The sequence below is a fragment of the Hakea prostrata genome, chromosome 7, assembly GCF_041222555.1.
Source record: "Hakea prostrata isolate BN-2017 chromosome 7, UWA_Hpros_2, whole genome shotgun sequence".
In the NCBI taxonomy this organism is placed as follows: domain Eukaryota; kingdom Viridiplantae; phylum Streptophyta; class Magnoliopsida; order Proteales; family Proteaceae; genus Hakea; species Hakea prostrata.
Window position 1 is genome coordinate 32,610,592 of NC_142606.1, and position 21,649 is coordinate 32,632,240.

The window sequence follows — 21,649 nt, forward strand, 5'->3', positions numbered from 1 at the left end:
CTTCCGATTCTGGTTAAACCTCTGTAACTGTGATTGCTTAGGATTTAGCCACTAGAGTCTCTTACTCTTTTCATATACAGCCCTATATCCTTCCCTTTATTGAGCTTAATTGAACCCTAGAAAACCATTAATCATAGACTCATAAGTTCCCTCAACTAATCCCTATTTTTTCAGGAGTCTTTCGGTTAAGGCTGAAATTCAAGTCAGTCCTTCACCTATCCAAATCAGTCCTAACCTAAAACCACATCTCAAATAGAAACCGCTAACCCCTCCAAATAGGGCCTATTGTCTACTTCTTCCCTACATGCTCTCCCAAGCAAGGGCTGCATCAAGTGGTATAAAAGCTATGATGAACCAGCTACGTGGGTGCTCTAAATTTAAGTTAACCATCTGAAGATTAATTTGAAGATGCAAGATCAGGGACCTTCTGCACCAATGGTTACCAAGCGAGTCTTGGACCTAGGCAAGAACCTTCCTCGAGGTTTATAACTTTTCCAACCTTCACAACAGTTGCTGGGTAGTGTTTGTCGATTTACTAAGCGGGTTAGGGACCTAGGCAGGAAATCTCCCTCATTCCCTTGGTCTATATCATCACTATTGAATTTGATGACGGATTTTTTCAAGCAGGGGAGAGTTGGTGCAGATCCGAAGAAAGCTCCTTTTCTTAGAAACCAACCTAGGGTTGATAGGTATACGGGTTAGGCGTTCATTAATTAGGCTCCCCTTGTAATCAGCCAACTTAATGTTTGAAACATGGAGTTGAGTACAAAAATGCCACACTTCAGTTTGTTACTTGGTCTGGTTTAAGTGACGGTAGTAAAGTCTTTTTCATTAAACTTACATAATTAGAATAGAAGTTCCATGCATGGGAGGATTAGAGTTAGTCGACTCATAATAAATAGGATTTTAGATGATCTAAAAGCCCTTTTAAAAAGGTAGGCTGGTGGTTATTTATTTCTTTTAGAGTTCCTCAAAATAAGGTAGGCTGGTAGTTAGGATTAGGTAGGACATAATTTTAGAGTTCGTTTAGGAAAACTTAGGCAGGAGTCAACCACCTTCACCAGGTGTTGTTAGGTAGTAATCTATTGGTTCACCAAGCAGGTCAGGGAACTAGGTAGGAATCTCCAGCCTTTCTTCCCAAGGTCTTGAACCTGTCTTCTACCCATTCTTCAACTTATGGTTTCAGATTTAGGTTAAACCTCTGCAACTATTGATTGCTTCAGATTCAGTAACTAGAATTCCTTCTCTTCTCATAGACTGCAGCCCCATACCCTTCCCTTTCTTCGATAAGAATTCCAGCTTAATCTGAACCCTAGAAAACTGTTGGCCTCAAGACTCCTAATGATATGAACCAAAATTCAAACCTTGGAGTGCACCCCAAGGCCACTCCAAAGTGGCGCACCTAGGGTTGGCCGAACCCTATTAGTTAATGAATTTAAATTTCAGAAAAAAAAAATTTTCAGAAGAATCTTGATCAGTTAGGAGTATAGTTTGAGTTAAAGGTAAGTACTAGTTTTCGGGATTCTTCTCTAAAGACAGACTTTTATTGGTCTTTAATTACACAAAGATTTCATTTAGTTTTCAAGTCTTAGGGGGAATCTGTTTTCAAGGAGATTCCATTATATCTTTGATTAGTTATTTGGACAGTTGAGATTAATTGTAGTGGAATCCTAACTATAAAGGATTCCCACTTTGGTTTAGAGTCTTTTAGTAGGTTATAAATAACCTATCCTTTGTAATTTCTTAAGTCTGATTTTTTGAACAAGAGTTATTGATTAGAGGACCATGGTTCCTGTTGAAGGGTCCATGGCAGATTTTAAGTCAAGTTTCTTCTTCGAAGGTCAGCGACACAATCTGTCAACCACTCTTCTTCCAGTACTCTGTCTTCTTACAGAAATTTCAGCAAGTTTCTGAGAAGTTTACAAGTAAAGCAACCCCAGCCCCTTCCCCCCTCTCCCCTACCATTGCAGGCCTCCCCACTGCCTTCACCTTCAAATGCAGCAACCCCCAGCCTTTCCCTCACCTTCTCTAACCCTGCAAGATCCTCCCCTGTCCTCCCCTGTTCTGTGGAGCCATTATCCCCCCCCTCTTGCTGCTGTACCTTGGCAGCAGCTTTCCTAGGACCCCACGACACCCCTAACCCCTTGCCCTATCCCCTATGACTCCCTCTTGCCCCTCCCCTTCTAACTCTCTCAGCCTCTCTCTCTCTGTGTCTCTCCTCTTTCTTGCAGCAAACCAGAGAAAAGGGGGGGGGGGGGAAGGAGGAAAGAAAGAAGAAGAAAATAATAAAAAGAAAAGAAGAGGAAAGTGCAAGGAAGAACTAGAAGAAATTCTTTTCCTTCTCCCAGATTCAACCCATATCTTACCCAAAACCTCTACATTGAGATTCCCCATCTTTATTTAACATTATTATACATCCCAGGTTTCTTTGTTACATCACATATTGGTACCCTATTATCAAATAAAAAATCGTCCCATCTTAGGTTTTGTTGAAATCTTAACCTTCCCATATTTCTGTGTTAACCAAATTCTTCAACCCAAATTTAACCATGCTATCCAACTAATTGCTGCAAGATTCTAGGCAAACCCTTGATTTTAGGGAATCATCACAGAAATTCTAACCTAAAATTGGTGTTTACATCACCTACATTTCTTCAATCAACCCCTACTTTTATTCAAGCTTCAAGATTTTGTTGTCTTACAGTTTTTGGCCAACTTGAGATGACCAAATTCTTTAGATTTTGAACCTAGTACTATTTCTGCTAGGTTTCGTTGGTGTGTTTTGGTAGATTTTATGCGTTTTTGGGGTCCGGTTCTTTTTGGACATCCTATTTTAGGGTCTCAATGCAAGTTCCATGATTAGTTCGGTTTAGAAAAAGAAAAGAAAAAGAAACGAATGTATTTTCACACATCTAAACATTCTTTAAGTATAAATTCACATTCAGGGAAACCCCTTGATCCATTGTTTATGCTCTTTGAGCACCTATAATAGGATAGGTTACCAAATTGTGAAGAGACCCCTTGATCAATTCTGAGAAGTCATGTGATGCCGCTGGTGGCATTTATGGCTGGTGGGTAACGTAGGAAAAGATGACATCCAGAAGAACCAAGTTAGTACATCCCTTTGAGTGGGACTCTCACTTAATTTTCAAAATTCCTGAGTTTTCAACTGAAATTTCTGACATTTGCAAAATTCGAAATTTCAGGCTGAAATACCAAAATTTTCCTGAAACTCTTGTTGACTAGTCCATTTCATTTTGTGGGTATTGAAATTTCATCAAAATTAAGTGAACTGACTCAATTTCGTTTCAGATCATGTTTCATCCTGGTAGTCTCACGACGATTGAAATTTCACAAAATTTAGTATATTGCTACCATGACAGAATAGGTAGGATCATATTTGTCCTGTCCATGTACGATGAGGTGTAGCTGATCACAACTAGGACAACACCTACCAACCTCCGAGATAATTCGATGCTATTGCCTTCACATGGGACACAATGGGCAACCTGTATCCAAAAAGGGAAATCAACATTATACTCCAGGACTTGTACCCCAAACAAGGATCTCATTGACGATTTTTGCATTTTAAGGATTGTTGAACACTTAAAAACCTTGTTGGTGAGGGTTGTAATACCAGGTATATTTACTCAACGAAATGCATTCTACAACTCCCTTGATGTTATAACCTATTATGATAATGCATTTGTCCCATACCACATGTGCTCCTATAACATGTGAAGTAGAGAATCATGATAATCACCACCTGGATCAATGGCAATATCTCATAATCTCTCACTATGCACATCACCACATAATCAATGATGTCTCATAACCTATGCAACTTGACCAAATATGGGTAATAATAATGATGCATGAATGTGTATATTAATGTAAAACATTGTGAAAGAACACTAATACCACTCACCTGTAGCAATTGTCAATATGCATTAGGAATCGAAGTGCTAGTTACAACCTCAAAATCGCTGGTCTTTAGACCTTTTATATTATTAATAAAAGAGAAGTATCCTTAGGTTCTAATATCAAAAAACCCTAAAAGCATTGGACCTAATCTCCAAACGTTGTAGTGGTAACCGATTCACAATTTTTGTACATCAGTTCTGCCCGATTCTGTGCACAGAAACCCAAATAATTGCATAAATAGATTTTGAACTCAATTTAGGCTTTTAGTTTCAAATAGACTAGACTTCTAAAGCTAACATCCCTAAAAGATTAGAGTTGAAATCAACTCTGAGATTGGGGTTCAGATCCCCTAAACTACAATGTCCAGATTCATTCTAATTTTCTACCTAGTAAATACACAACTCTAGAACCTACTCCTTAAGATTTTTAATAGTTTTGACTGATTTATTATGGAATATGGACTTATTTTTGAACTAAGCCTAAAAACTCTTTGACCTTCGTATATGAATTTTACTAAATTTGGGCTCGAAATGCAATTTCGCCCCATTAGTGTAGATTATAGTATTTTATTACCCTATCAAACGAGGTTAGAATTGTCTCAAATGTTGTATGATTGCTCATTTGAGTCAATGTGATTGTTCATCTACTTACATAAAAAGTTTTAAATAAAATATCAATGTGTACTAAGAGGTATATGGGTTCTCTGTTGATTCAACAGAATCAGTCCACATCAGTAGGGAATTGAAAATCATCCGACCTCTCTAGGGTTTGCCATATGGTTAAAAAGAAGAAGAAGAAGAAGCTAAGCTAATATGGGAGAATCATGAAAATACCTAGATGAGGTTGGCAGCACCTGAAAGCTCTTCAGTTTTCTTCTTCATCCTTCTCTCTTTTTTTTTTCTTTTCTCTCTTTCCTTTCTGCTTCCTTCCTTTTCCTTTGTCTCTTTCTTATTTCATTTTTTCCCTCTCCCTTATTGTACGTTGGGCTACCCCAACCATGTTTTATTGTCTTTCTCTTTCCCCTTTCCCATTTGGACCTGGAGTCTCTCCCTCTCATGGATTCTCTCTTAGTTTCCCACGTTTCTCCTTATTGTTTTCTGTAACTTGAATTTGGATTCCATAGAGGGTACTTTTAAAAAATAAAAATCCTTTATTGCACACTAAGATTGACCCTGAACTAGTACTAATCAGACTTAAATCCAGCCATTGAGCTTATACCCTCTTATGAATAAAACCTAATAAAGTACTTCAACCTCTAGAGGATGGGACAGAGGATGGTTAGGAGTCAAGAACCAATAACTTAAGAACCTAGACTCTGCTCAATTCAGGGAGGCAGAAACCAAATACTTTGAACCAACCCCCCGATACATGGATGATAATTCCTAGACATCGAAATCGACCGCCAAGACATTGAAAACTAGAATCAAGATACTGAAACTGATAATGCAATAGGTACTTAACGCTGCTTTGGAATATGAATAGGCACAGAGGAATCTGTGGGCTAGAATTTTGACTGCTCCAGGAGTTCCCACAGTTTGGCTGGGAAGGGCTGCACATTCGAACCAGGCCACACCTAGCTGTGAGTCTTATATTGGACCATTATGTGGACAAGGTTTAATATAAAAACTGCATGATCTATTTCGTTACTGCATCATCCTTCCTACAATTACTGCCCCCCCCCCTTCTTTTCTGTCTCCCTAGGGGTGTATGCAGAACATTAACAATTAGTGCTTCACATTGAACAGGTCTTGCAGTTTTGCTGTTGGAAAGAAGTTGAGTTGTGTAATACCGAAGTTGTAAAAACAATCAGCAATGTGATGCCATTGTCTCAACCAATAGAAGAGAAAAGCAGTGACTGGAAGCTTTTGACAGGTGATCATCAACTTGCAGAGATGGTTTTCAACCCTTTGTCCAAACCCAAGGATGGCAAGCTTGCCTTAGGTTGTTCTGACTTACATGCTGCTGTTGTTTCATGGGAAGGTTATTCCTGTAAGTTACAGAAGGAACTGTTACTAAAATTTCCATACTGGAAATCCTATAATTCTCTCTTCTCAGCTCCCTTAGATGACCTTGTGAAAGAAGCTTAGTATATAAATTTGAAGAATGTTAAGAGCGTTGGTTATAAAAATATTCTTTACAGGGATGATCTTTGGTTCGCACATTACCTAAGAATTTTCTCTCACCTGAACTGATGGTTTTTACCTTGTGAATCTCAATAATCTTGGGAACCAACTAATGATTCAAAATCCATTGCTATCATCTAACCTTCAGATTTACAAATTTGTGTTTTTCTCTAAACCTGGTGTTCTGGCTATCTTAATACTCTGAAGTTTGACACTGGAATGTGAAACTTTGAGGTCTATTTGCTCGCAGAATTTCAGACAACGCCATGCTGGGGGGAAGTAGTTGAACACATATCTATATATATTGAACGGGTAACCATGGCAACTTGGCAAGGGCGATCAATCAATAGCCAAAGAGGCGATGATGAAGACCAAAGGATTTACGAAAGAGAAGCTTCTTGTTCTCCATCTCACTACACATGGACAAATTTATTCGGATATAATCTCTAACTAGTAGTGTTTTTTTCTGTAATATAGAATCGATGTGTGAACATGATAGCAAATCTATTCAATGCGCCGCTTGGAGATTCAGAGAGCGGTCGCAGTTGGAACCGTGGGTTCTTCAGAGGCGATCATGCTTGCAGGTACTGCTTTCAAGAGGAAATGGCAAAACAAGAGAAGGGCTAAGGGCAAACCCTTTGATAAGCCTAACGTCGTCAAAGAAGCCAATGAATAGGTTTGCACTTCACATACCACGCCATTGGATTAGCATCTTCTGTTGAAAATTTAATTGGGTAGGAGGATGCCCAAAGCCCATTAGGTCTTGAACAAGTACAATTATCAATCCGGTGGGGTGGTTCAGTTGCCAAAGACCAACGCTTTCAAATAAGAGGTCAGAGTTCGAATCCCTTTGGGGCCAGCGGCAAAGCCCTGTATATTAATTATATAAAAAAACGCCTTAAGGACGTAATCGTGGTACGCGCAAGCTGGCCCGGATGAACTTGATTCAAAAAAAAAAAACACAATTATCATTTTGAATATGTGAAAATTGGAGAAGAGAGGCAAAAACATTAAACAAAGCAAAAGAAAATGGGGACCACTCACTCAAACAAGCGGAAAGCACACGCGATCACATGAATTTCTTGAACCTACCACCACCCATGTGCCTCTCTCTCCCTCTCTTCCTTGCTTCATCACCCACCTAAGCATGCCTGCTACATGTACTCTTCCTTAGGGCCCACAATACTGGCCCCCACCGGGCCACCCCCATCAAAGAACGTATCTCCCTTAGTTCCCAGCAACCGGATGATAAAATCGAAATGGAAATCCGAATAAGATGGGTCATTATCAAAATCAAAGACCAATTATTATTTAATTCCTTGCAAAAGCTGAGGTTTGAGGATGTTCATGCCTACTATTTGTTTTCCATAGACACTAGAAAGGAAATTTGTCACAAGACTACACTTCTATTTTCCAAATTCGTATCTGGGCCTCATCACTCGGAGGATATACTAGGGGTTTTTCTTCCTTTAACTTCAATAATAATAACAATGTTCTTGAAGTATGGGTTCTGCCAGATTTTTATAATAAAGAGTGGACTAGATACCTCTGTTCCATCCGAAAAGCTCGTTGCCTTTATGGGATATATGATACAACTTCTAAATCTTGTTGCCTCTGTAAGTTGCCGGTCTTGCCATGTCTACTTTCTGCATCTGTGACCGTCAATATTTCTTGGGTTCATAGTGTGTGCAAGCAAAACCCATATGCAAGTGCCTCTCTCTCTCTCAACCAGCATTGGAGTGTTTATGCTCGGCCAGAACAATGGCTTGGCTCGACCAAAACAAAAATTCACTATTTAGCATCAATTCGCTTTTTGTGTAAATCTTCTTAAGATGGTTCAAGCACCGGAATGATTTTGTTCGACTAGCAGTTGAGTGTTTATGCTCGGCCAGAACAATTCATTCCCTGATAGGATCAATTGATACGTTGTTTAGCATCAATTCAAATTTCTCTTATTGATCAAATCTTCAAGAAGTTGTTAAGCATCAATATAAATTGTGCTTCTTGAGCAAATCTCGAGTCGCTATTATGCATCGATGTAAATTTTGCTTCTTGAGCAAATCTCGAGTCGTTGTTAGGCATCGATGTAAGTTTCGCTTTTTGAGCAAACCCTTGATTTGTTGTTTAACATCAATTCACTTTTTGAGCAATTCCCTAGTTACCATGTTGGGGGGAAGTAGTTGAACATATATTTACATATACCGAACATGTAACCATGGCAACTTGGCAAGGGCGATCAATCAATAGCCAAAGAGGCGATGAAGAAGACCAAAGGATTTACGAAAGTATTTACACAATGCTCGACCAAGGATACGGTCGACCAAGCAAACTGGCTATTAAATAACAAGTTTTACAAAGACCATATATGGACGATTGAGCCTAGGTCTGACCAAGAAAACTTGTAGTCTGACCGACTTCATCTTCCTCACTAGTGGAGCCTTATTCACCAGATTAGCTAGAGCCTCATTTTTCGAACCATCTTGTTCGACAGTACTAGTCTCCTTCTTGGTTGTTTGAGAGCTGACAACTTGAAATGAAAGCTCAAGAAACTCTGCTTGACCACAACCAGTTCGACCATATCCATGGTTTGAGCACTATGAAAATTAAGATGCATTCGACTAGAACTGTAACAACCCCCGTATTTCTAACCCGAGATCCGTATTGCAGGTCCGAGAACCCGAAGGTCTAGTCGGGTAAATTTGTGGAGTATCCGGATAGAAGTCCATAATCCATACCCTGAACCCATGGATCTGGATTCTCTGTCTGAAGAGCCTGCCTTGCTTGGTAGGTGGACTTCTGGAAGGCAAGTGATGTTTAGAGATGTCCAGAATGAAGGTAAGATCTCCCCCATCTCTTCTTTAGGGCTAGGTTGTACTTGGACATCAACCCCCTAGCAAAAACACCCTTGTATGGCAAAATACATGGGGGCGGTTGCTAGTGGTGGTCGATTGAACCAAGCGACCGCCTAGAGCGACCGCCCGGTTCTGGTTGCGGGGTTTTGCCCTATTTTGCCCCTTGACTTCTATAAAAGGTAACCCTCATCTAATTTACGAATATTTTATTCGTGGTTACCGTTTTTGGAGGTTAGACGGCTGCGGAGAAGTGCCGAAAGCGAACTAAAGTGCTTGGTAGTGATTTGGAGATCAATCTTTCCCTGTTTCTGGTATTCTGGAGTGAGGTAATGTATTCACCCTTCATCCTTTATCTCCTTTGTCTTTAAATTTCGTGTTAACCCATCCCCTCATCATGGTGGTTACCCTTGTGATCAATCGTAACTCTCTTTCCAATCTTCTTGATGTGATTCATCCGAAAATGAAACCCTGCTTCGGTGAAAAGGATAGATTCAGTCAAGGGGAGAGTTCTGGGTAATCCAATTATGATGTTTGTTAGGTTTTTTGTCACCCAGTGGTTATGGGAGTAGTAGATTTGAGATTCGGGCTATGATCATCCAAATTTTAGATTGAAAACAGATGATCAGAAGCCTGAGTTTCGGATTGAAACTCTTTGTTTTTGGGGGCGGTCACTAGTGGCGGTCGCTCAACCTAAGCGACCGACACGAGCGACCAGCTGGTACACAATGACCAATTGGCTTTTGGTTTTGATCCGATTTGATTCAATTGACTTATACCTTATTGTAACCCTGTGTATAGGTGTTCTCTGTTTGAAGAGAAAGTTTTATAATTGTTTACGGATTTCTTTTTACGGACGAATTACTTATATGCAAGTAAGGGCATACAATCCTATCTTTATGAATAGACTTGAACATGCTAGTCCAGTGTCTGTTAGTATTAGCCTTTCATTTTATATGCTGTTGTAATCATGTTCTACATGCTGATCTTGTTATATTACTACTATTTATTTTGTTTACATATATCCTTTGTTGGTTATGAATATTATATACTGATGATGGTTAGTAAGTGGTTCTGATGGATGAGGTATTCCAATGGGATATCTTAGCTTGGGATATCAGAAGGCTGTGGAATGGGCCACATGCTGCGCTGATGTCTCCAGCACTGTCATAACTATTGGATGACATTCTTAGGTAGAGTCTAGAGTTGCATGGCTAGGTACCCCACATGGTACTACCCTTTCGGTAGGGGGATTGAAACCGAATGACCCGTGATGAAAGTGATGTGACGTTGGTCCACTGTTAGTCATATAAATGGTAGGGTTGCATATATTAGGGTTGGACTCATGGACGTCCAAGGAACGGACCGGGTGTCGTGAGGAGTCATGAGAGCATTCCGGCCCAACAATATGTGGATGACCATAGGGTTATGGAATGAAGTTCAATAGCGGTAGCCAGTCCGTGATGATTCTTATTCCTAGGTTGCGAAGAATACTGAACTGATTTGGTTGGTGCCATAGGGAATGTATCTGGATTTCATGTAGACATGTTACCTGTATGACCTTGCATTGGATTAGAAACTCTGACATGCGCCAGTACTCATTACCAATGGTCGTGGTGAGAGAGTGTTGACTTAACCCCAACCATGGTTTGAGAGCCAGGTGTGGACCTTCCATTTTACTCAGGATCCCTACAGAGGTAACTAGTCCTTGCCGGATCAGAGTGACTAGACATACCCAGAGGAGGGATGGTGTATATCTTAAAGCATGTCAGCTGTTAGAGACTTGCATAGTTAGAATCATAGTATCATTCATCCTTTTCACTCATTCATATCATTTATGCATTTATGCATTTCTGATTTGTTGGATGGAATTGTTATTGTTCTTACTGAGTTCTCCAGAACTCACTCCTTTATTTGTATATGTTTTACTAGCCTACGTAGATGGAGGAAATGTGTCGGAAGATGGATTGGTTTCCTAAGAAGGAACCTTCCCGTATGAAGAAGATGTGGCACCGACAATGGGAAATGGAGATAGCCTGTGCGGGAGCTCCTGCGAGTGCATGGAATGAGCTTATCGCACCTATTGATGGACAAAGACGACAAGTTGCCAGGCAGTTCGCTCAACGAATGGAGAAGAACTGGAGGACCCCTTTTCTAGAGATTCATGAAAAACATTATTTAGCCTTAGAAAAGGAAACTGAAAAGAAAATAATTTAACTCTTTTGATTGCTTCCGCTGAACTCGTATTCATTTTGATTTATTATTCTTTCATTGATTATTTTATTGGAGTATTTGGACTTCTGTAATCCTTTTATTCATTAATTGAACTAATATTGCTCTTGATTGTCTTTATTTGTATTTATTATTGTTGATAGACTAAAATCGTGGATCCTGTGAAGGATCACTCCCACAGTTGTCGGGCGGGTAACCGAGACCGACGTGTAAAACCCAGCCCTAACCTTGACCCGGAAACCTTGTTATTTGTAGGTCCAGTGACCCGAAGTAAAGTAAGAAGTCAGCTTTGGGCCATCCCAGTGGAGGACTTGGTGTCTGGCTTTGAATCCATGAGAGTTGATGATGAAGTTCTATTTATGGAAACTGAATCTTGATGAAGATCGGATTAGTTGATGGACTTGGAGTGCTCTCTATCATGGTTTGAAGGCATTTCTACCTACTAGGTAAGTCACTTGTTATGTGTGCAAAACCCCTTTAGGATTGGATTTGATATGGGTTTTCAATTCCCTGTTTTGGAATTGCTGTTAGCATTGGTCAACTGATTGGTCGACTGGACTAGTCGACCAATCCACTCGACCAATGAGTGTTGTCTTTGGCAATTAGGTCTTGCTTGCTCTATTTAAGTCCAATCTCGAGTCTACTTCGTATTTGCTGCCTCCAAACTCTTTGGAACGAACCAAAGACCTCTGCAAGTCATCTCCCTTGCATCCTTGGTGATTTTCTTGACGGATCTTCGTCAAAACTCTTCCTTTTGCATCAAAGGTATGTCTACCCTCTCTTCTTCTCCTCCATCTCTGTTTTTCTTTCCTTTTTGAGTTGAGACAGTAGAGGAGATGTTGCATTCTCTGTTGCAAACATCTCTGGACTTGTCTCTCATGATCATCCTAAGGATTAATGGCTAGAACAATGATCTTAACCATGATCATTGCAAGCTTTTGAAGGAATCATGATCAAACCATGATCTAGTCTTTGTTTAACTTCTGATTTGAATTCTGATCTCCTTGGATCTTCTATATTGATCATGTTAGTAGTCAATTGCTGTGTTTTCTTTTCATGATCCATGATCTATCAATCTCTAGTTGTTTCTCTTCTACCATACCATGTTTTCTTCATAAATCATGATAGTTACATATATGGTAGGTTTTGTTTCCTTATTTAGATTTATGCTTTTAAGCCTAATTCCTTGAAGATCTAAGTATGCTTTTCATGATACCTTTACCTGAAGCAATGATCCATTCTTCTATTGTTCTTGTCTTTGATTTCTATCTTGAATTCTTTAAGATCCATGGTTGATCTAATTATGGTAACTTTTTGTTTCCTAATTTGGATCTTGATGGCTTGATTGGATTAGTGTTTTGAGGTCCCCTTTCTGTTAGGATACTACTGTTGTAGTTTACCCCTTGATTAGTACCCTTTTGAACCACCAAATTCGGATTTTATATCTTAAAACTCTGTTTTTTTTAGGCTATCGTCTCGCATTGGTCGATCGATTGGTCGATCGGACCAGATCGACCAATCCACTCGACCAATGAGTACAACAACTCCAGAATTGGTCTGTGTTGGATGTTTTGGTATATTTTCTGTTAGGGATCTTTCCTAATATGTTGTATACACTTGTTTAAGACCTTCTTCTCAAGTTTGCCAAGATCTTACTTGATTTCTTAGGATTCCTTTGCGAGTTATAAAAGGTAAGGATGGTTACTTCTTTAACAACATAAATTGCATATCTTAGTTTCTATATTAGAATCTTGTTAAGTTATTTCTTTAATTAGATTCTTATGATGTTATACTACTGTGGTACTATCTTGATATCAGTAGCATTACTTAATCATATTGAATTGACTCATGTATGATTTACTTACCAATTATATACAAAGTGATTGTAATTATTGATTTCTTTCCATATATGAAGTTACCATATATGTGATGATATGAATTGATGCATGTGTATGCTTAAGTATAGTTTGGAAAGGAGAGGTGTCCTTTTGACACTCCTGTCCTTGGACTACTACGGGAATATTATGGGATGTTTCCGGAGATGCCCTATGGACACCTTCCTAAACTGTTGGATGACATATCTAGGATTGTCTAGTAGTGTTTGGCTAGGATGTCCTGTTATGTCAGACCCTAATCGGAGGGGTATTGAGACCGAACGACCCGTGGTAGCAATGGGGATTCATGGGCGCTCAAGACCGGTAACCAACCCGTGAGAGGACAGGAATCACATTGTGGGGGCCATTTATTGGTAGGGTTGCATATGGTTAGACTTGGGCTCACGGGCGCTCAAGACCGGTAACCAACCCGTGAGAGGACGTGAGAGCTTCCCGTTTACCATATGTGGATGATCAATAGGGTTGATGAGTCCGTAGTTAGGGACTATGAGGACTCTAGTGTGAAGGATACCGGAAAGGATCGTCAGGGACGAGGAATGGACGTATCTGGATCTGACTTGATGTAACTAAGTAGAAGACTTGCATTTGGCTAGGCTTTACCCTGACATGCGCCGGTACTTAGACCAATGGTGATGTGAGAGAGTGGTGACTTAACCCCCAGCCATGGAATGTCCCGAGGGATGCCGGACCCATTACCAACTGATGATGAGTGATTGAGACCTTCCTAAAGAAGTACGGTGCTATGACTTAAAGCATGTCTGCCAATAGAGACCAGCATACATAGAGTTAGATTCATTCATTCATTGATTGTCTCATACCATATTGCATTTATGTTTGTTCTGAAATCCGTCCATTTATGTTATTATGGATTTAACTGCCTTACTGAGTTTTTTGAAACTCGTTCCTTTATTGTACAATGTTTGTTAGACTATTCTGCAGGTACTGAATATTATGACGGTCCCTATGAAGAAGCGCAAGGCGAAGAGGCATATCTCCAGGAAGGTGATTGCGGTTACAACAATTACACTGAAGATCCCGCGAGTGGTTATGCTCCGTACGATGCTTAGTCCGACCATTGAGTGGAAGCGCCCTTGTGCCGTTTATGAGATTTATACTTATAGGGATGTTGTCTATAAAGTGGAGAACAATTTAGTTACCCATTGTACTTGCTACTGGGATTAGATTTTGTCTTGCTTATTCTCTTTTAGAACTACTTTTCTGCTGGTTGTAGAGTGGGATTTTGCCTCACTTTACTTATCTGTTTTGACACTCTGATTATATCTAGTACTCTGATTTATATATGATTCATTCTTTCCTTATTGGAACTATGGTTTATCTTCCGCACTTTTATTATTATTGTTAATGATTATGTTATTGTTTATGTGGGAGGTTGATTACTCGATACCTGATCTTCGGGCTGTGGATCACACTCTCGGGTATGCCAGATAGGGTACCGGCTGGGAGGATGTGACACGGCGGGTGGGGTGTGACAAGAACATTGACTTAAACGGAGATGATGCAAAAGATTTTATCACCATAAATGCACTACTAGTAGCATTAGTTGAGGAAAAGCCAGATTGAACTCTGCCTGGCCAAATCAAAGCTTGATTAATAGTAAGACCTAGTCCCTTGGTCCGAGCATGGAGCCACCATGACCAAGTGATATAGTCGACCTAAAATAGTCCGACCAGGGTGGCAACGACAAAGCAAAGACAACCTAAATAAAGTCTCGAATAAAGTTTCAAAAAGGTGAAAATCATGCTCGACCAAGGTCAAGGTCGATCAAGGAATTTAAATATTAAATGAAAAAGGGCAAGATCGACCAACAAAAGTGGTTGATCCAACAAAAGTGTTAATGCAAATATTTTGCTTGCTAAGCAAATCTTTGATTCGCCATTTAGCATCAATTCAAATTTTGTCTTTTGAGAAAATCCTCTACCTGTTGTTTAGCATGGATGCAAACTTCACTTGTTAAGCGAGTCTTTTTAAGATGGTAAGAGCACTGGAATGATTATTTTCAAACCAAAACAATAACTCTGGTCGACTAGCACCTGAATGATTCTACCCAATTAGAACATTTATCTGTTGATTAACATCAAATGAAATTTCATTTTTTGAGCAAGTCAAAATATTATTCACTGCTTAGCATTAACACCAAGTCTCGCTTTTTGAGCATTACTTTATAAAGATGAGAGAGGTCTTCATTCCTAGAATCCAATTCAACATCTAGGAAAGATACCTAGAGTCACTAAAATTCCAGGATACTGATAAGCATGCATTTACCATTATTTATTTGATTTAATTCCCCATACTTATTTAATTAAAGAGATCTAATTGAGTATTTTTGTGTATTTTTCAGGAATAAGGAGATTTTGGATATTAGAGATAATATGGAGTAAAGTTGGCAAATATATTAGATATTGGTGGATTTTAAATCATGGCATTCAATCTTGCTGCTCAAGAAATCATGAAAAGTGAGATCTTAGCCAAATTGGAAATAGGTGGAGGTCTAAGGGACAAAATTGGTAATAAATCTGAAAATCGGGTAAACAGACATACCTTCAGTATTTTGGGAATATCTCTCTCGTATGAGCTTAGATTTCGATGATTTAAGATGCTATGGAACGATATTGAAAATATCTACAACTTTCCAGTTTTGAGATTTTCCAAATTCCGAAAGAATAAAGGTCTAATCTACGGGTAAAGAGAGGGGATTCATTGTGTGCGGGAGACATAAAAGAGAAGACAACCACAGAAAGGAGGACGGCGAATGCGGCTCTCATCTCTCTCATTGCTAAAGAAGAAGACCACATCTCTCTCTCTCTCTATATGTTTCATCTTTATTTTTCTTATGAACTTTGTAATAATGAGTAGCTATTTCCTTTGCTTTGGGATGTAGATGAACCATGCTTATTTCATTAAGTTGATTGTTCTATATCTTCTAGTTGATTGTGTTTGAGTTTGGCCAAAGATGTTCTATAACTCAGCGAACTAAGCGTGCCAAGCTTCCGCGAAGGACGATAGTCTTGCGAAGATAGGGCATATCTAGGAAGACCATCCCTAATTTACTTTGAAGTGTAGAGTTATATCGATTAGGGAAAAGCATTGGGGATTCGAAATCCCAAAGATCTTCACATATTCACAGTTAACGTTTTACATCAGTTAATAGATTTAGTTTAAATTTAATTTTGTTAAATTCAATCTTAGTAACTTAGCCTTTTAGTTCCCCATAGTTCGACCCCGTACTTTCTGCTTGCTAGATTAGTATAGGATTTTATTTTTGATTGGTTAGCGACACGATCAAATTTTGGCGTCGTTGCCGGGGAACCAAAGCATGGTTGCTAGGATTGATTTTTGTCAATTAGGCATAATTTTTAGAGTAATTTTAGTGTTTTTAATTTTTTTTTTTTTTTTCTTTTCTTATTTAACTAATCTCTTTTTCTTTTGTTTTGTAGGTAACTGCAAAAGTAGCGATTCGATAATTAGTTTAGGTTGTTATCTTTTCTTTCTTAGATATAATTGTATTTAAGACTTTTCAATTGTAATATTTGCATTAGATTGGGTTGTTTAGATTAATTTTTAAAAATCCCCATCCCTCAGATCCCACATGTGTAACTTTTGTTCGAAAGATCACGTGGATTGCGCTTCAGGTACGTCCTAAACTCTCCCTTTTGCTATAGTTATTTTCTTTTAATTTTCCTTATTTAGCTTATTCTTTTTTTTATTCTTCTGTGTGCATGCATGGTCGTCGGTCCCTAAACCCTGAGTTCACTCCACTTGACTTAGAGTTAGAAGAGACTTTGGCCAACCTTAGAAGGCAAAGAACCATGGCAAACTATGAGCATCCAATGAGGCCCTTGAGTGAGCATTTCATTCCTACGATATATACTCCGGTTTCTTGTATTAAGTTGCCTCACATAGAGGCAGCTCAATATGAGATCAAATCTAGTGTGATTCAAATGCTACCATCTTTTTATGGACATGCCAATGAAGAGCCTTATAAGCACTTAGATGAGTTTTTAGAGGTGTCTTCCACGGTTAAAATTCAAAACCTCTCAGTTGATGCTTTAAGGTTACTTCTTTTCCCATTCTCCCTTAAAGATAAAGCTAAGCATTGGCTTCAGTTTTTGGACAATGTTAAAATTTATAATTGGGCAGAAATGCAACAGGAGTTTCTTAAAAAGTTCTTCCCCATTGGCCATACCAATAGCATTAGGAGAGCGATAACGAGTTTCTCCCAACAAGAAGGAGAACAATTTCATGAGGCCTGGGAAAGATTAAAAGAATTGCTTAGAAAGTGCCCCCATCATGCTATTCCTAAATGGCAATTGGTTCAATGCTTTTATGATGGCTTTAGAGACCGACATAGGCAAATGATTGATTCTTCTTGTGGTGGGACTTTCATGCACAAGAATGAGAATGAAGCATGGGAACTTTTTGAGACCCTTAGTGAAAACTCCCAACACCATGCTTCAGCAGCTAGGACTGAGATTCTATCCATTGGGCAACCAAAGAGGAGCGGTCTCTATGAGATCAATCCTACCGTTGAAATGAGTGCTAAGGTTGACTTGTTATCTAAGAAATTGGATTATCTCTTGTCATTAGGACAACAAACCCCATCTCCACTTCCTACAAGTTCTTCTCCACCTAATCAGATTGAAGCATGTGCTTTATGTTCTAGCCTATCCCATCATGTCACTTGATCGCTATTTGGCTACACAATACCCTGAGTTTGTTAAGGAGCATGCACATTTGGCCCAAGGAGTCTCTAAATTGGGTAATGATCCATATTCCAATGCCTACAACCCAGGATGGCGAAACCACCCCAATTTTTCATGGCGAAACTCAATGCCCAATCCCTCTAATCAAATACCTTATAGGCCATCTCCATTTAATATGCACCAAAATGCCTATAGGAATGAGCAACCATCATCTTCACAACCCTCACATAATTCATCATTTGAGGATAAGGTACTAAAAACACTTAGTGGATTAGAGCAAAACACTCAATTGTTGCATTCTCATTCTCAGTCCATTAACAAATTGGAAACTCAACTTGGACAACTAGCTGATGCCATCAGTAGGAGGGAGGTTGGTCAGTTACCTAGTCAACCAATATGTAACCCTAATCATCAAATTGGGTCTAGGAAAGAACAAGTCCAAGCAGTCTCGGTTGTGATACGCAGTGGGAAGGAATATTATGCACCTTTGCCTACTCCTAAGCCATTGCCCATTGATCTTCAGAGTCGAGAAGAGGTTGATTTGACCCATGAGACTGGCAATGATGCACACAAGCCTAGTAAAGAAACACCACTTGTGAGTATTTCCCATCAATTTCCTTGTAAGGGGTTGCACATTCCGATTGTAGAGGGTCCTATTCCTGAATCTTACACTCCCAAAGCCCCCTTCCCTGAAGCTCTTGAGTCCTCAATTCCAGATTCTATAAAGAATGTATCTTTAAGCCCAAATAGAGATGAAGAGTGCTTTGCGATTAACTTTATTGATGAGGTAGTGGTTGATTATATTCTAAACATTCTTATTGATGATCCCCTACAACATTACTTGCCATTTGGGGAATATAACCTAAATATTGAGGAAGTCAACACATTATTGGACTCTTCCATTTCTTTGGAGCAGCCATCATTCACATTTAGAATTGAGCCTCCACCTCCATTGGCTGCTTCTTACTGAGTCTGGCTGAAGACTCTAAACTTAGCGCTTTATGGGAGGCAACCCATATGTTTAGATATTATTTCTTGTTTTTTTCCTTTATTTTCTTTGTTTGTTGTTAGGTTTTACTGTTGCGTGCTCTATCATGATTTCAAACATCGGGTACACTCTTTCCTCTATTTGCTTCTATTATTTTTTTGCATGCACTGAGGTCATTGCATAATTTAAGTGTGGGGGGGTGTCAACTCAAGTAAGACTTGTTGATAGTTGGTAGAGCATTGTCACAAAGATAAAAAGTGCTCAATTTTTTCTGGCTTTGGTAAGATAAATGTTTAATTCCTTGCTTAGATACAAAATGAGAGTTTAAGTGTTTTAGAAATCCCATCTAATGTAATTAACACCCTCTTGAGAGAATAGTAATGGGTTTCACATTTTGAGACCGAGGTTGAATCGGAAAATAGGAATTCCAGGTAGTCCAAAAGGTTTGACCATCTAGTTATCTTGTATTGCCTTGTGCTTATGGTGACAAGTTGAGACCGATTTTAGACTATTAAATGTGAAGTAAATTGAAGTATAATGTGAAAAAAGAAAAAGAAAAAAAAAATGCTGAAGTTTAAAGGTTAGACCTCCTTCTTAGTAACCGGGTCTCGGTGTCACCAACATCGTGCTTCGCATCAAACAGTTGGGGTGTCTTTGGTCCAGTCTTGGCCTGTAGCCTAGTTGGCTTGAGTGAGTAAGTTCGAGGGGTATTCTACACCTAGTCCCTTAAAGCCATCTGGCTTGAGAGCGGCTGACCCAACACTCGTTACATAGGCCATCTAGAAAGCTTAAGAGGCAAGACATTGCACGGACTAGAACTGTGACCATTAAAGAAAGAAGTGAATTAATGTGCTTATAAAGGTGAAATGTCTAAGAAGGTCAATATTGCTTAGATCTTGAGTTCTTGGTATTATTTGGTACATAGTTTAGTCTTATCTGAGGGTGAACTGGTAGACTGAAGATAAGAAGAGACTTCTCGATTGAATTGTTTGCCTAGAGCTAGACTCAAGAGAGGGTGTAAGAGCTTAAGTGTGGGGGTGCCTATATTCCCTTTAATCTTTAGTGGAGTGTCTTTGTCTTGGAATCTATCTTTCTACTCTTACTCCTGCCAGAATAATTAGAAGAGCACTTAAGAATTTTGTGTGTATATTCTCTGCAAACACTCACGAGACACAACTCGTCCTCTAGGGTAACCTAGGGGTTTAAAGGCTTGTTGCACATGCTAAGTGCAACCGTGATTCCTACGAAAGTGAGTTAGGTTTTTCTTTCTTTATTTTCTGTATTAGTTTTATTTTTTTTTGTTTTGCTCGAGGACTAGCAAACACTCAAGTGTGGGGGTATTTGATAAGCATGCATTTACCATTATTTATTTGATTTAATTCCCCATACTTATTTAATTAAAGAGATCTAATTGAGTATTTTTGTGTATTTTTCAAGAATAAGGAGATTTTGGATATTAGAGATAATATGGAGTAAAGTTGGCAAATATATTAGATATTGGTGGATTTTAAATCATGACATTCAATCTTGCTGCTCAAGAACTCATGAAAAGTGAGATCTTAGCCAAATTGGAAATAGGTGGAGGTCTAAGGAACAAAATTGGTAATAAATCTGAAAATCGGGTAAACAGACATACCTTCAGTATTTTGGGCATATCTCTCTCGTATGACCTTGGATTTCAATGATTCAAGATTCTATGGAACGATATTGAAAATATCTACAACTTTCTAGTTTTGAGTTTTTCCAAATTCCGAAAGAATAAATGTCTAATCTTCGGGTAAAGAGAGGGAATTCATTGTGTGCGGGAGACATAAAAGAGAAGACAACCACAGAAAGGAGGACGGCGAATGCGGCTCTCATCTCTCTCATTGCTGAAGAAGAAGACCACATCTCTCTCTCTCTCTCCCTATGTTTCATCTTTATTTTTCTTATGAACTTTGTAATAATGAGTAGCTATTTCCTTTGCTTTGGGATGTAGATGAACCATGCTTATTTCATTAAGTTGATTGTTCTATATCTTCTAGTTGATTGTGTTTGAGTTTGGCCAAAGATGTTCTATAACTTAGCGAACTAAGCGTGCCAAGCTTCCGCGAAGGACGATAGTCTTGCGAAGATAGGGCATATCTAGGAAGACCATCCCTAATTTACTTTGAAGTGTAGAGTTATATCGATTAGGGAAAAGCATTGGGGATTCAAAATCCCAAAGATCTTCACATATTCATAGTTAACGTTTTACATTAGTTAATAGATTTAGTTTAAATTTAGTTTTGTTAAATTCTGATATGGAGAGATTATGATCGGACCGGGTTCATACCGGGTCCGACCCTCGACCCCGGTCGAGACTGAGAGATTCGACTCGTTCCCGAGCGAACAGGATCCGGAAGATGGCTTGCTGGAGAAGAAAGCTTATTCGGCTGCAAGCGTGCCCTAATCCTACTTATGGATTAGGGTAATCACCCTAATGATGGCGGACTCGAATTGACGGCTGCGGATAATCATTATTGAAGGGATAATCATCGCATAACCTAAAGGTTATCTCAGGAGTCCTCTACTAGCCCAAACTAGTAGAAGTCTATTGCTCAACGGATCTAACTAATAAGATCCAACGACTACCCGAAGAAGGCTCAAGTGCATCCAACGAAGGAGATTCGAAGGTACACTCTATATAAACCTCACTACCATACAAGGTGAGGGATGGATCGAAAAGAATACTATCTGAGATTCAGGTTCAGATACATACTGATAGACCTAAACTATCAGCGATCGGCTATCTAGATCACCTTTCCCAGTTCTTCATTCCTTAGCTCTGCGCTTCTAGCAGAGCCGTTTGTGATTAAGTTCATCAACTGACTTAGCCTTTGGAGGTGGACTCCCGACCCCAGCGGTCGGGCCACATCTGACGCTTTCATTTTGCAGG

At 39.2% G+C, this 21,649-nt stretch overlaps 1 protein-coding gene and 1 non-coding gene across 2 annotated transcripts in view; one reads left to right on the forward strand and one right to left on the reverse strand.

Moving 5' to 3' along the window:
• LOC149010903 (2-oxoglutarate (2OG) and Fe(II)-dependent oxygenase superfamily protein) overlaps positions 1-7,211 on the forward strand; it is a 101,768-nt gene extending 94,557 nt beyond the window's left edge. The window contains exon 8 of the mRNA XM_089160402.1: positions 5,670-7,211. Within this exon, the coding sequence (XP_089016528.1) occupies positions 5,670-6,011 (342 nt within the window). The 3' untranslated portion in view covers positions 6,012-7,211. The remainder of the gene's footprint in view (positions 1-5,669) is intronic.
• A 10,020-nt stretch (positions 7,212-17,231) lies between these two features.
• Positions 17,232-17,338, reverse strand: LOC149010904 (small nucleolar RNA R71). The gene has a single exon (XR_016174852.1). It is a non-coding gene; the product is annotated as a small nucleolar RNA R71 (small nucleolar RNA).
• Between the last annotated feature and the right edge of the window lie 4,311 nt (positions 17,339-21,649).